At 35.9% G+C, this 14,791-nt stretch overlaps 1 protein-coding gene across 1 annotated transcript; it reads right to left on the reverse strand.

Annotated features, from left to right (window-relative positions):
- Positions 1 to 1,208: 1,208 nt before the first annotated feature.
- On the reverse strand, positions 1,209 to 2,489 carry LOC110036343. The gene is made up of 3 exons (XM_020740768.1): positions 2,249 to 2,489; positions 1,714 to 2,048; positions 1,209 to 1,617 (listed from the first exon to the last, which is right to left on the reverse strand). The coding sequence occupies exons 1-3, from the start codon at positions 2,434 to 2,436 to the stop codon at positions 1,517 to 1,519; spliced, it is 624 nt and encodes a 207-aa protein (XP_020596427.1). The 5' UTR covers positions 2,437 to 2,489; the 3' UTR covers positions 1,209 to 1,516.
- Between the last annotated feature and the right edge of the window lie 12,302 nt (positions 2,490 to 14,791).

Below are 14,791 nucleotides of genomic sequence, written 5' to 3' on the forward strand. Positions count from 1 at the left end.
GGGTTAGTATGCTCAAATTGATGTTTGTCTAGCTGCACGAACTCAACAGTGTCCTAGTACTGGGAGTATTCTACTCTATTGCAGGTTTGAGTCATTCATAAGCCATTGTGATCTATCACTTCCTCTTCATGGTTTTTTTTCATTCCCCTTATTATGGCTTCTCGGAATGGCCTCCAACATATGGCCCATCATTTGATCCTTCAACTCATAGATCTGTTGTTGCATGAAGTCCCAATTTCACTTCATGTTTGTAATGTATTTTTGGTAGATTTATTCTCTTTGTTGTGCTCTTCTTCTTGTTGCTAATACAATTCATGCTCATCACACCTTTTAGGATGTTAAATCAGAATCTATACTATGAATCACACCCAAGGAATAAAACATAAAACATGAGAGAGAGAGAGAGAGAGATGTTGAGTGAGTACACAATTAATGAATTAAGTCTTTGATGAATAATTAATTAACCATTATTATATAAATAACCATTATTTATAGGATAAGAGGATATCATTTGCATGATTAAACAATTACCCATGGTTTAACGAGTGGGTTACATAATATTTTGGGTATTTACATAAACGTGCGTATGGCTCGGCTACTCTATTGCTCGATCGACTAAGTTTGGTGATCCTTAGTATGGTGAGGCTCATTCGACTCACTTTGTAACTGTCAACCCCTAGATGAGGAGACTCATCGCTAGGATGAGACTAAACTGTGGGGTAAAGGGTGAAGCGCCATAATTCGACAAGTACCTCACATTTTGACAGAAGGTCTCTTTGGGGTGTTCATGGAGTGCATTGTGATGAGAACCTTCAGCTGGGAGGCTCTTGGGAGGCGTTTGGAGATGCTGGATGAGAGTTGGGCTGATGCCTTCTCTCGATTCAATAGGTCTTATTCTTTGTGTTAGATGGCTTTCATTCAGTCGGTTTCCGGCATCGACCCAAAGGAGTTGTACTTATTCAATCAAGTCTTTAGTTTTTCAGTGATGTGACCATAGGTTCTTCTTTTTTGGGTCATTACTAACCGCACATTTGTCTAATAGTCTGTTGAATTTTCTCGAGATTCATGTTGACGTATTTATGTACTAACTCAAAATCTCAAAATCTTAATGAAGGCACTTTAACTATTACTCAAGCTTATTTTTAAATTATTACTTCTCAAAAATCGCAATTTTTTTAAACAGAATAAGCATTCAACCGGAATGCCACAGAAGAAATAAAACTTTACAATACATAAATGACTAATACAATAGAAGGACTTCAAATAGTATGGAGAAGAGAAGTAACATTAATTTATTTACCAAAAATAATAGTTTTTCAATGCAACAAAGAATTAACCTTGCCTTTTTGCTTATTCATCACATAACATCCCTCCCCAAGTCGCTCTTACCCTCAAACTGGTAAAAATTAATTTTGCCTACTTCTTGACCATCAGCCCGGAACCGATATATTGGTGACCAAATGAGAACTTCAAGTAGGTACTGCTGTACACAAATCTCTTCTCCATTTCACAGTTATCAGAAGGAAATATCCATCATGTCAGTCATCAATGTTTCCATGATCACTGTTTCTGCTTCAGCACCACATGATCCAAATTGCGACTTAGGATACCCTTTACCTACACAATATTCAGTAATCAACCATCGCTAGTTATAATGTACATTACATGTAAAAGAATACTAAAGGTTTTTTCATGGTTGTTAAAGCTTATCACCATATATGGAAGAAAGCATTAGATCCTTCATATAAGGAAGTTTCATCGGGCATGAGGAGAGTGGGATCACAGGGAGATTGTCACAGTTGCAAATCTCCACCATATAGCCATCTGGGTCATGAAAGAAGATCTGGTCAACTTCTATGCCACTTTCCTCAACCACAGCAGTGATATACTCTATTCCCATTCCTTCAAGTTTTCGTTTCAGAAGGAAGCTGTCTGAGCATTGAAAGGAGATATGGTTTTCTTTTGGGTTTATGATTCCTTTCTTTTTTGGAACCTCATCAAGGGTGTTGCATTGCAGCAAATGGATTCCAATGCCATAGTTGTAGAGCCTACATAATGATGGAAGGAACTGATTTGATCAGTTTTTCAGAGACCTATCACTAACTTTAATGCTTAATAATAATAGATTGTAATGAAAGTTCTTTTTTTTTCCTTTTCTTAATCTGATCGAAGATACTGAGGTATTGGTAAGATTGATATAATTGTAGAATGTCATGATTGTAAGAAGAATGTGATGTAAAACTTTTACCATGCTCCATGAAATTTGAAGGAAGAAGGCCTCTTGACACTAACAAAACCAAGCACCTCTTCATAGAACTTCACCGATCGGCTTACAGATCTGACCACAAACGAGACATGGTTCAGATTGAGCAACGGCGGTGGTGTCAACGACATTGTTCCTCCGATAACCTCCTCCTCGACGATCTCAGGAACCATCTTTACCTTTTAGTTTGTTTGCTGTCCCTTGGATGGCTGCCATCTTCTTTCAGATATATATATTTATATATAGAGAGAGAGAACCTAATAAAGTACACTGCTTGCAACGCATGCCTATCATGCATTTACTATATCAGAGCTTCGTTTCTAAGCATAGATGCCTCGATGAAGTTCCCACCAAATTATATTGCATTATTAAGATAGTTTTAAGTTAATGATGAGTGGTATTGTTGTGTGTGTGTGTGAAAATAGATAGATGATGCATAGATAGTAGGGACCATATACTTGACTGTACCTTTAATAGAGGCTTTCAAGGAAGGAGGGGAGAAGCATGCTTATGCGCCAACATTTTTAATGTGTAGGGAGCTTTACATTCTGAACTTATATACCAGAATTAATGGTGAGATTTTAAGAGAAAAGTATTAAAAACATGCATATTTTTGCAATTATTTTGGAATTTTTCTATGTTCCTAAATGTTTGAAATTCAAAAATTGGATATTCCTTCTATGTTCTTGTGGAGGGTGATATGTTGGACTGAATTCAAGTTAAATGCTATAGTGATTCCTTCTTTGTGTTTTGAAATTAGACCGTTAGCCAAAGGTTGCTAGGAAATTGTTAGGTCAAATGAGGATAACAAGCGAATCAAGAAGGCGAGGAACAAAATTTTAAGTGAAAAATACACGAGGGAAAAATCAGAGGATTGATTTACTCACCAAAGTCATCCATCAAGTAGGTTTTGGAAAAAAATATATAACGCAACGTGGACAAGTCCCACTTTTATATAACATAAAACAGGAAAATTCGCCTGTGTATGACCCGAACCTAGTCCGAATAATTATTAATCCCAGGGTTATAATACTTACTGCGCATGTCCAGATGGGAAAATAGATGCATGAGCTGAAATAAAAAATTGGTTTTAAAATTATGAAATGGAGAAAGTTTGAAGACGAAAAGGTTTAAAAAAGGAGATTGAAGACGAAGAAGATCTGCGACGATGGATAGCGAACAAATTACTAGCGATATCTTAAATGTAAACCCTGCGGTAATTACTTCTTAATTTAGAAAGCTTCATTGGAAACCACCACTGTGTTATTACAGTATTTTTCGAAGCAAATATGAGTAATTGTATTATGTTGTTATAAGTTGGTTGTGTTTGAGAAAAAAATTTATTTATTGTAGACTTTTAGCAATATGATGAGTCATTCATACTCTTCCAGAAAAAAAATTTCAGAATTTACCTATTACATAAGCATAAGATATCGTACAATAAGCTAATATGCATATATTCAAAGATTTTAGACATTCTCGGATATGTATGAATACAAAAACTATAGAAATAAATATTTTTTTTAACTTGAACCAAAAGCTGAAAGAACCACTTTTTATGAAAACTTAAACCAAAAGCTAAAGATCGATAAAATATTACATGCAATGTATGGACTGTGCATCGAAATAAAGTCATTTTTTAGTGCTATCAGAGTTGATATATGCTAACAGTAAAAATTTATGTTGGGTTTCTTCATTAATATACTGTATATATGAAGGATAAAATTAAATTTATGATTAAATCTTGACCATTTGTTTCCCTTCATTGTTTGCTTAGGAGAAAATTGTAAATTGGTCCCCATAGCGTGGTAATGAGTTATCCCCATGAAGTTTTTGGCTAACCATCTTAAAAAGTTTGAAAAAATTAACTAAATTATTCTGCAACATGTCGTGTATGGTCTTTTCATTGAAGAAGATGCCTGCTTTAAGACTCTTAGTAAAGTGAGGCATGTTAAGTATGCAATATTACATGAGGTTAATTCATAAATTTATTGGATTATAGATGTAATTAACTAATTTTTTTGATTTGTATTGTTTGCTTGCTAAAGTGGATGCTTGACTTAGTGCATTATTTGAGCTATATTGGGATATTCATGAAAAAGTAATTCAACTTTTTTTAGAAAATGGTTTATAAAAAGTGTTAAAATATTATTTTACATACTTTGTATGGACTATGCACTGCAGTTAAGTAATTATTTAGGGCTATCTGATAGCTGCTACATGTTAATTTTAAAAATTTATATTGAGTTTCTTCATTAATATACTGACTAAATGAAGGATGAATTCTAAATTATGGCCAAATCTTGTCATTTGGTTTCCCTTATTTGTTTATTGAGGAGAAAATTATACACAGGGCCCCATAGCGTGGTAACGAGTTTTTCCCATGAAGTTTTGGGTTGACTATTATTGGCATCAATTTTTGATGTCATGAATGTAATGTGTCCAAGTGCATGACTCCGGATAGCCTATAGTTCGTCAGTAGCATCCGGTAGCTTAAGATACTTTCCCGAGACTCTTAGCACTTGTTTGGGAAAAGTAGCTAGGGATGGCAGCGATTCAGACTGACCCGCAAAAAATCCTTTTAGAAAGGCCTATTTAGGATGTGAGAAATATTCAACACTCATTCTAGTGTTTAGAAGTCTCCACACATCCATTTGGAGCCTCCTACAACCATAGGAAGTCACAAAAGTCTCCTACATGCGTTATGAAAAAAATTAGGGTTTGGGACACCCTACCCAAGCCATGGCTTAGGGCAACCACTAACAACAATTTCCCTTGTGTATCACATATCAAAATACACGAGTCCAGAGGCATATGACCAATTTCACTCATAAAGAGTTGCACATAGCTTACGGGTCAAAACAAATCTTCCGTTGAGCATTCCCGGTGAAAACCGAGGTTTTGGGCTAGACCGGCACCCCTACGCCGACCCCGGGCAACTAAGCACCCAAGATGCCTTTTTGGGTCATCAAGCTCGAGCCTCCAGAGGTTTGACAACTATTTCTATCACTTGGGCATAAGCGCCAATATCGGGCGCTAATCTCGGGAGCCTAGGCACCCAAAACAGGCAAAAGATAGTCAATTTATCGAGAGCTGAAAAAATAGGAGCCACAGGGGTGGCGCCTAGGCGCCCAAGGACATGGTGCCTAAGCGCCAGTCACTTCCCAGTTCACAAAAATGCTCAATTTTTTGTCATTTGGACTCTCAAAGCTGTAGTATTTGTAGAAGGGGTGATGATGAACCTTTGGAGTGGAAAAAGGTGGTGTGAAAGGACACTTTTGCCCTCACTTTATAAGCTTCTTTGGCATCTTTAGGTGGCTTCTTGGTCATTTTTTAGGGGGGTGGCTATGCTTAATCGATGGTCTCCCTCTCATTTGGGGGGTTGATGCATTTGAGATCGGGTGCTAAGGGAGAGCAATGGGAGAGAGTTGTACAGTATTCTTCTTCTTCCTCCTCCACTTCTTTATTTTTTTCTACTTTTTTCCTCTCCATTCTCTCTTCTGGTCATTTCCTTGCCAACAGAGGAAGAGAAAGGGGCTTGGTGTGCTGCTTTGCTAGAGTCTCCTTTTTTAGGAAAGCTTCCTCATTCTAGGATAAGGGTTATCATCGGAGCTCGAGACTTTGCCAGACTCTCTTTCTATGAGATAAATTCATCTCAACTCAGGGAAGCATCACTGGAGCACCACCATGGGCTTCTCTCCAACTATTAGGAGAGCATCATCCATAACACAAGTGTGAAACTTCGATCAATCACCATGCTTGTACAGCCTCCTAAGACCTTTGTATATTTATTTCCTAACTAACCATAAGGTTAGTTTTAAGCATGTGGGTTTAATCGTCCACACGGGAAATATGCACGAACCAATATTAGTTGGTGTGGCCATATTAGGATCCCCAGACACCCTCCTAAAAGCCTAATGATTATCAAGACCATCAAATTTACCTCGGGAAGAAGTCTACCAACAGTGACTTTTTGAACCTACCTAGGGTCCTCCACCCTAAAAGCTAGACCAAATCTCTAATGTGTCCTTTTTGAGCCCAAATCATGATGAAATCCCAAGATGATTAAATCAATGATGAAAACTTTAGACCAAATGGTCGCCACATTGACCATTTGGTCAACCTTGGATCCAATGGTCTCCCCTTTGACCATTGGTCAGCCTTGGACCCTATGGTCAATCTTAGGACCTAATTGGTCAACCTTGGGACCTAATTGGTCAACCCTAGGTCCTAATTGTTCTCAATTGATCAACTATGATGTGTCAAACCTTGTCAAAGGGTCAACCCTAAATCACCTTGGGCAATCATATGCCCAAATAGGATCAAATGGTCAACCTCATAAGTTTGACCTATTTAATTGATTAATTGATTAATTAATTAATTAATTAATTAATTAAGTCAAATAAATCACCTCATGAGGAGCATTTAGCCTAAGGGGCACACATGCAAATCCAAGCCCATTCATGAAGGCCCAAGCCCAGAACTCCCTTTACCCATGTGTTATTGGGTCACCCATAACCCATGAACCCATCATGACATGCCAAATTCATGTGGTTAATTGAGCCTCATGGATAACCATTATTTTTGGCCCAATAGTAAAAAATAATCATGTAAGGGGAAGCATATGGATCTTATCCAAATTTCACATCACACTCTTTATGTGGATTAACTGAACCAGCTCACTACAATGTTGTCCATCTACCTTATCCCCTCTCTAATAGAAAGAGAACCTTACCTTAAGCCTCTTCCTCCTCTATGCTTAAGCTTATGATGACCTAACCATGGAAATGGGAGAAGAGTGTTTTTCATAACCAAAAATTTATCTCTCTCGACTCCCTGAACCTCCTTACACCACCTCCTGCCTCTATCAGCTCTAAGCTCCCTTGTTGCCTTTAGTGACTATTTAATGAGCTAACCCGAGAGCTCCCTATAAGGAGAAAACCAGAATACAATCCCTAAACTCTACCACATCTAACAAAGAAAATTCTCCCCAGACACTAAGCAACTAAACCTTATAGTTTCAGCCTTTGAAATTATATAAGAAGCCCTAATTTTGGGCCTGAAATCCAGGAAATTTTTTGGGTCAGAAAAAAACCATCTCCAAACTTTGATTTAGCTCTTCCAAAAGCTTTCTTAATCTCTACAAAGAAGAATCAGTCGGAATTAGCCTTTTCCGTGACACCTAACCCACTCCTAGGAGAAACTGAACCGCCATTTTAGCTAGGATATATCTCAGCCTGAATTCACTCCAAATTGAGCTAAGGAGGAGCTTCGCGAGAACTAGATGAACGTTTCTGACAAACTCAATTGAGGCTTCTTTTCTTGAAACCGGGTATGGGACTCTAACTCTAGTTTCTTGCTCAAGTTTGGAACATTGTGAATAAAACGATCACCTCATAGCCACATAACCATATGGATATGTTTATCTCGTTGAGATGAAGCTTTAAAAATAAATTTCATGAAAATTCAATAAGATTTGAGCAAGATCTTAGAGTTTAACCATGAACAGTTCTTAGGTTAATGTCTTCTGAGGATGAAGACCCGATGCCGTCCATTTTTGTGTATCAGAAATGGACAGCTCTGATTTAGCTGCACCGCAGATGCATCCATATGAAGCAAATGAAACTATGAACCACGTGGTTGCTCGTGTGTAAAGCCCTCACAAATCAAACGACTGTCAACACAATTTTAGGGGGGTCCTCTGGAATCTGTCGGTCGCCGGAATCAGAATTCCATTGCCCGCTATATATATATATATATATATATATAATTTTATAGAAATTTTTAAATGAAAGAGCTTCATACCTTGAGCTATGTATTCATCTCGAATAGACAGATGGCTTGACGGTGAGGCTCAATCAAATAAACTAAGAAATATATGAGATCCATTTGGTCTGCGAAACCATTTTTTTATGTTGACAGATAAGTTCTCCTATTTAATATGAAGAACTAAATAGGATTTCTATTAAGATGGGTTCTTGAAAGTTTTCTATAAAGGCAAACCCTTATAATTAATTACATTAATTACATCTTAATTAATTACATCTTAGATAATCGAAGTCACCTAAGAAAACTCTCGATAAAAATTAAGGTTATTGTCTTCAATGAGTTTCAAAGGATAGGGCTTTTCAAAGAGATCGAACAAAGAGGTGTCAAAGGGGAATGACTCAAATTCGGAATATTATATTTTTTGAATCCAAAGGAAGAAGAACTAGGGGATGACACAGATCCTGAGGAAAACCTCAGTGACTTCCCAATTTATCTCATGCTTTGGCTTGAATTTAGAAGAGAAATATTTATATGTTTCATCCTGCCAATTTTATTAACTAGGGCTTACATTTGCGTGAAACGATTACACAAATAGCCTGAAAGATGTGAGGATTTATGTCCTGATGAACGAGATAATATTGGAATCCTAAAGCGAGTTAAGACTTATATTGTATAGTAGAGCCATACAAAGGCCTAAAGATAAGTTGAGGATTTATGTCGTGCTAGGCGGACAACCTTAAAATCCTATGGCTTGTTGTTTAATTTCTAAAGAGAGATATGTTGTTGTAGAGCCTCTTGATGTTGAAGATGGACGTGTTGCCCACAATGCTAGCTCTAAGCTCCTCGTCTTAGCAAATTTAAGTTTTTCAATGTGTCAAGTCTTGATGTTAAATTAAAAGTTTCCTAAGATTTTGTTTATTTAAATATTATGGGGGATATTAAAGTTGATTAGAGCGACACCGATTAGAATGTCATGGTTCCCTCGTTCCGACACTACTATTTTCTTCAGATTCACTTAGTTTAAATAAATTTACTGAACTCAACTTCATAAGTTTCATACTTTCATTTAGACCGTGGGAAATCTCATTAGCAACCGTATGTTACCTCCTCCGAGGGATTCCTGATCATCCGATAGAGACATTTTAATTTAGTTGTAATTTTTGTTTTTTTTTGTGATTAAATTTTGAGTTGCTTTATATTTTGACTATTGTGGCGATGGATTTTATCTTATGTTCATTTCTTAATTTTGGTTTTAGTTTCAGTTCTATGGCTATCCTAAAAGTTTCAGTTTTGACATGTAGGGTGACTTTGTTGCTTAACATGCAAGTTTATGGGCAGAAAACAAGAGGTGTAGATAAATAAAAGTAAATTGCAATGCAATAACTTAAAAGCATACCTATTGATTCTTCTCATTCCTCCACCTGAAAGGTCAGCATTTGCAAAGCATAAGTATAATTTTGCATGAAAAAGCAGAGAACACAGGTTTGAGGTGTGTCTACCAAATCCTATGTCATACCCTGGTGCGTCCAATTTATTCATCTCTGGGGATGATTCCATTAAGCAAATCATAGTAAGTCCAAGTGTCTTGCGAGAGTCTCAAAGGATCATGAAGAGTCCTAGGTAATACCCTAGACGTTTCACAGTCCCTCGAATCGTCTCGAGTTCATTTTAGTCCTATTATGTTTGCTATGTAGTTCACGCTATTCATACCCTTAGGCTCAGTGAACTTTGATGTTTGCTATCATCACTTAATGTTTCACTTATGAATTATACAGGTAAGGGTCCTTAGGGGTAATTTGGGCCTAATTAAGGGACTTAACCGGTTTGATTTTTAAAAATGGTCTTATAGTGTTTTTAAAATATTTCAAATCATTTATAGTTCATTTTCTAAACCTCATTAGATAAGATTCTGATTAAACCTAATTCACCACTAAGCTCTTAAAACTTAAATGGGTAGATTTATAATTTTTAGAAAAATTTAAATATTTATGCTTTTAATCCTTATCAAGATTCATAAATCATTTTAAAACCATTGATTTAGATTTTGAATTAGTGGGGTTATGATCTTCCAATGCTAAACCCCTCACCTTAATATCTTCTTATTTAATTATTCTTCCAAATTCCATCAATTTTGAGAAATTAAAAGTTTATCTTTAATGAGACCAAGTGAGATTGGTTTCTACCATTCATCCCTCTTTATATTTCAATCATCAAGATATGTCAATTAATATTATTTCTTACCATTTGCCCTTTGGTTATGCCTAAATATTTATTAAGGCTTAAATTCCAAAATTACCCTTTTGCCCTTAAGGCCTTAACATCCCATAATTCATTAAATCAAACTCAAATAACTTTAAGATTTTATGTACCTCACTCATGGGTTTGTTACCCTACTCATAGGATAACTAAAACATCATAGAAGAAAATATGATTTTTGTGTATTTATTTAATTTTATAATTATTTTTAATGCAAAAATAGGGATTTTTAATGAAAATTTAATAACTTGACCAAGACAAAGCTTCTATCCTTAAGAAAATTATTGGAGATTTACTTAGGTTAGAGGATCAATTGGACTAATTTTTATGATTTTTAGAAATTTAATTTAATTATTATAATTATTTATTTATTTTGATTATTAATTAAATATAAAATAATATTTAAATGGAAAATTAAATTTTATATTTTTCTTAAAACTCTATGAGGTTAGGAAACCCAAAAAAATAAAATTTATATTTTTTGTGATTTATATTTTAATTATTAGAATTATTTTAGTGGAAAATTAAAGAAAATTCATTTCAAGCCTTTAAAAATTAATATCTTGACTTAAAAAATTAGGAAAATTATTTTAATTGGTACCAAGTGATCAGGAAGCCAAATGTGATATTTTAGTATATTTTTATAATATATTAATTTTTATGATTTTTTTAATTAATTTTTAATTATTTAAATGCTTAAAAATGAAGTATTTATTTGAATTACACTTTTATTTTTCTTAGGTTCCTCTGGTCATAAGGAACTCCCAAAGCCAATTTGGTGATTTTTGGAGTTGTATTTTAATTATCATAATTATTTTAGTGTCAAAAAGGCCATTTAAATTAGAAAATTAATTTGAGTTATCAAATGAGTTCAAGGTCAAATTAATTCCAATAGACTCAAAATTTTTATGGGGAGTTCTTATGATATTAAATCACAGTGGAGAATAATTTTTATGTCACTCACATTTATAATTATTCCAATTTAATTTTATTTTATATTTAAGGGTTGGTGACAATTAGAATTATTTTTAATGAGTTAAACCAACTTTATGTTTTTCCTAAGGTCCTCTGATCACAGTGAAACTACCAAAACATGTTTTATATTTTTCTAATCAATATTTTAATTTTTTAGAATTTTTTTACCAAAAGAGGTACCATCAACTTGGAAATTAGAGATCTCCCATGAGCTTGGAAAAATCAGGGAAGATGCCTCATGATAGAGAGAACTAAAGTCCCAAAATTAAGTCATGGTGACATGTCCATGCAAATGGGGAATCTAAATAAGAAATCCAATATTTAATTAATTAAAAATTACACATGCATCAAACAAACATGAAACCATTTCCACATTGTTCTCCTCTATTCACTAAGTTAGAGGGTATTTTTATTTTATTTTTATGATTTTTCTACACCAAGATATGGATTTTTGAAGTTCTGGGAATTAAATAAATCAATTAAATCCCTATTTTTCTACTTATCCAGAATTAAATAAATCAATTAGAATTAAATAAATCAATTAAATCCCTATTTTTCTACTTATCCAGCACGACACCACATCATCTTTGGCATCTCCGAAGCTCCACGCGGTGTCTTTTGGTTTGGCGCCACCAGACACCTCAGCGCTGACTCGGCCCACCTTTTCATTTCACTCCTCCATCCGGCACAATCCAGAGCATCCATCCAATGCACGCAAAAATGGAAGACATCCGTTCATCATCCCCAAGTCCCTAGCCCAAGAGCCGTCCAACTTCTAGCTTTAATATCTCGCTCGATACTCAACCAAATCACTTCGGGTTTCTTCCCATTGTCTCGTCTTGATGAAACAAAAACATCCATATGGTTAATCAAGTCCTAAATCAATTCTATAAGCATAAAGAATCAAAATAGGCTCGATTTAAGGGGAGAGTTCAATACCTTTTCTCAAGAGGTGTGGCATCAATTGGGTGCTTCCAAAAGCTTGCGTTGAGTCCAGAGAGCTCCTAGATGAAGCCTTGAGCCGTGGTGAATTACATTGGTACGATTTTGACCAAGGCCAATATTGGGTGTTGATCAAAGTCTATGTCAGGGTGGTCTGGTGATGGGGCATTTATGGGGGATCTTCTTCTTTCACTCAGAGGATGGTGTGGGTGAAATTAATTTGACTATGGTGCACTGTAGAGGTGTGGTGAAATATGTCCTGGTTTCAACCTGATTTTGAGCTACAAAATTTAACTCAAGAAGTGAACTTGGGTGGCTAAGGATGATGAGATTATTATTAAGAAGTCTTAAGGGACCTCTGGGGAAATTTCGGCAGAGTTTTGTTAAGGTTTTAGTTGGTCTCCCCTTTGGCCGTGGAGGAGTGGGGCCGTGGAGGAGTGGGGTTGGAGGAGTGGGGTTTAAATAAAGGGGCTTGGAGGTTGCAATTAGGCTAACCAGTGGGTGGCTCTGGTTTCTTAGGTGGAGTAAAGAAAGGGGAAAAAGTTCAATTGGAGTGAGTCATCTTGGTTGGGTGTAATTTTGAGTTTAACTCCTTGCTCCTCCTTGGCCATGGTGTTTTCCGGCAACTAAGGTGGCTGACCGACTAGGGTCAGGTCACCATTTTGTCAGGGGGATCAGGACTTAGTTTTGGTGAAATCAATTGGGGTTGGCCATGTGTAAAGTTTTTGGGTTAAAGAGGAAGGGGGTGAACCTATTTTTGGGTCAATTGTGCTCAAAGCATGGATTTGGGTTGGGTTCACCCACCAAGGCTAGTTTTGGCTAAAGAGGAGGTCATTTGGCTCAGCTTAATTATTGAGGAGAGGTCCTTATCCAAAGGATTTGGATAAGCATGGGTTAGAGTGTATCATTAAAAGGGTTTAAAACATTTTTAAGGGAGCTTGAAAGTGTCTCCTCCTTTTTCCATTAATAGCTTAGTGAGGTGGCAAAGGCTCATATTGCTCACCTATGGCTTGGGGATGCCTTCATAGCTTATCCTTGGCTTGGCCAATTTGCATGAAAAGGGATTCTTGGATTTATGGGATATTTTTTTAGAGTTTGTCATGAGGCTTTATTTGGAATGACTTAATCATGAATTTAAAACTTATAGACTGTTTTTTATTAAATGGACGATGGGAAGAAATTTTATGCCATGTGGGCTTTGCATTTGGGCTTTTGGAATTAAAATTGGTGGGATTGGGCTTTTAAATTTGGGTCAATTAAATGTCTAATTTGGTGTAGGGATATTTCATGAAGAGTTTTGAAAGGGTCTCAAGTGATTTTGAATTGAATTGGAAGGCCAATTTGAGGAATTTTGACATATGGTCAAAATTGGGGCTTTTTGACTTGGGTGAAATTGGACTTGAAATTAGATTAAATTGGGCTTGTACTTGATTTCAATTGGTATTAGGGATGTTGAATTTTGGTTTGGAATTTAAATTGGGCAAGATTGGGGTCATTTGGGCCAAAATTGAGGCTAATTTGGGGAAATTGGGCCTTTAAGGGCAATTTGGAGCTTTTGCTCAAAATGGGTCAAATTGATCAAATTGGGTCAATGTGATTGTTCAAAGTTGAAATTGGGAATATTTGGGATGATTTTGATATTTTTGAAAATTTTTAGAATTTTTGAAAATTTTTTTGTCAAGAGGGGCATTTTGGTAATTTTTGGCAATTTTTGAGATATATTGGGGATTTTGGAATTTTGGTGAATTTTGGTCAAGTTAGCTAGTGGGGAATGATTTGAGATGACTTTTGGACAAATTTGGGTAGTTTGGGCAATTTTGGGAATTTTGGCAAAAATTAGGGTTGTAGGGACATTTCGGAAATTTGGTTATTTTGGGATAGAATGGGCAAGTAAGCCATGAAACCATGTCAAACTAATAGGAGCCATATATGAGGACTCACTTTGGATGCTAATATGAAGACTCACTTTGGATGCTAAATATGCTGGTCCTAACCCTCTTAGCCAAGGGCTAAAGGTGTGGGTCCACCCATACGAGCTTTCCCCAAAAGAGTTAGGAGATCAAATCAAGGGGTCCTAGGGTTTGGTGTGTGTGAGAAAGTGCAGTGAGTATAAGCTAGCTTAACTAAGACCAGACCACCCAGGGTTAGTCCCAAGGCTTGGCCATTATATGGGGACACTCCTTGAGCTCCCTCATATTGACCCCACTATCGACACTTAAAAGTTGAGGAGTTGCCCGTTGAGAGCACTGCACCTCAAGCCACGTATCTATCTTGAAAGATAAGCACTTGACTTGATATTGAGGCTCAATCAAATGAACTAAGAAATGTATGACATCCATTTGGTTTGCAAAATTATTTTATTATAAGCCAACAAGTTTTCTTATTTAATATGAAAAATTAAATAGGGTTTATATTAAGCTGGGTTCTTGAAAGTTTCCTATAATGGCAAGTCCTTATAGTTGCCCCTATAGGGCAAGCCCCTATAGTTAATTACATCTTAAATAACCAAAGTCACCTAAGAAAACTCTCGATAAAAATCAGGGGATATTGCTATCAGGAATTTCAAATGATAAGAGTTTTCAAAGA

Source organism: Phalaenopsis equestris, unplaced genomic scaffold (genome assembly GCF_001263595.1).
Source record: "Phalaenopsis equestris unplaced genomic scaffold, ASM126359v1 Scaffold000002, whole genome shotgun sequence".
Lineage (NCBI taxonomy): Eukaryota > Viridiplantae > Streptophyta > Magnoliopsida > Asparagales > Orchidaceae > Phalaenopsis > Phalaenopsis equestris.

What these genes read in the sequence shown, in the direction of transcription:
- LOC110036343 (XM_020740768.1), bottom strand. Translation starts at nt 2,436, where the DNA reads ATGGTTCCTGAGATCGTCGAGGAGGAGGTTATCGGAGGAACAATGTCG. An exon ending in TTCAAATTTCATGGAGCATG is followed by an intron (nt 2,049 to 2,248) that starts GTAAAAGTTTTA and finishes ATCATTATGTAG; the next exon opens with GCTCTACAACTATGGCATTG. An exon ending in AATGCTTTCTTCCATATATG is followed by an intron (nt 1,618 to 1,713) that starts GTGATAAGCTTT and finishes AATATTGTGTAG; the next exon opens with GTAAAGGGTATCCTAAGTCG.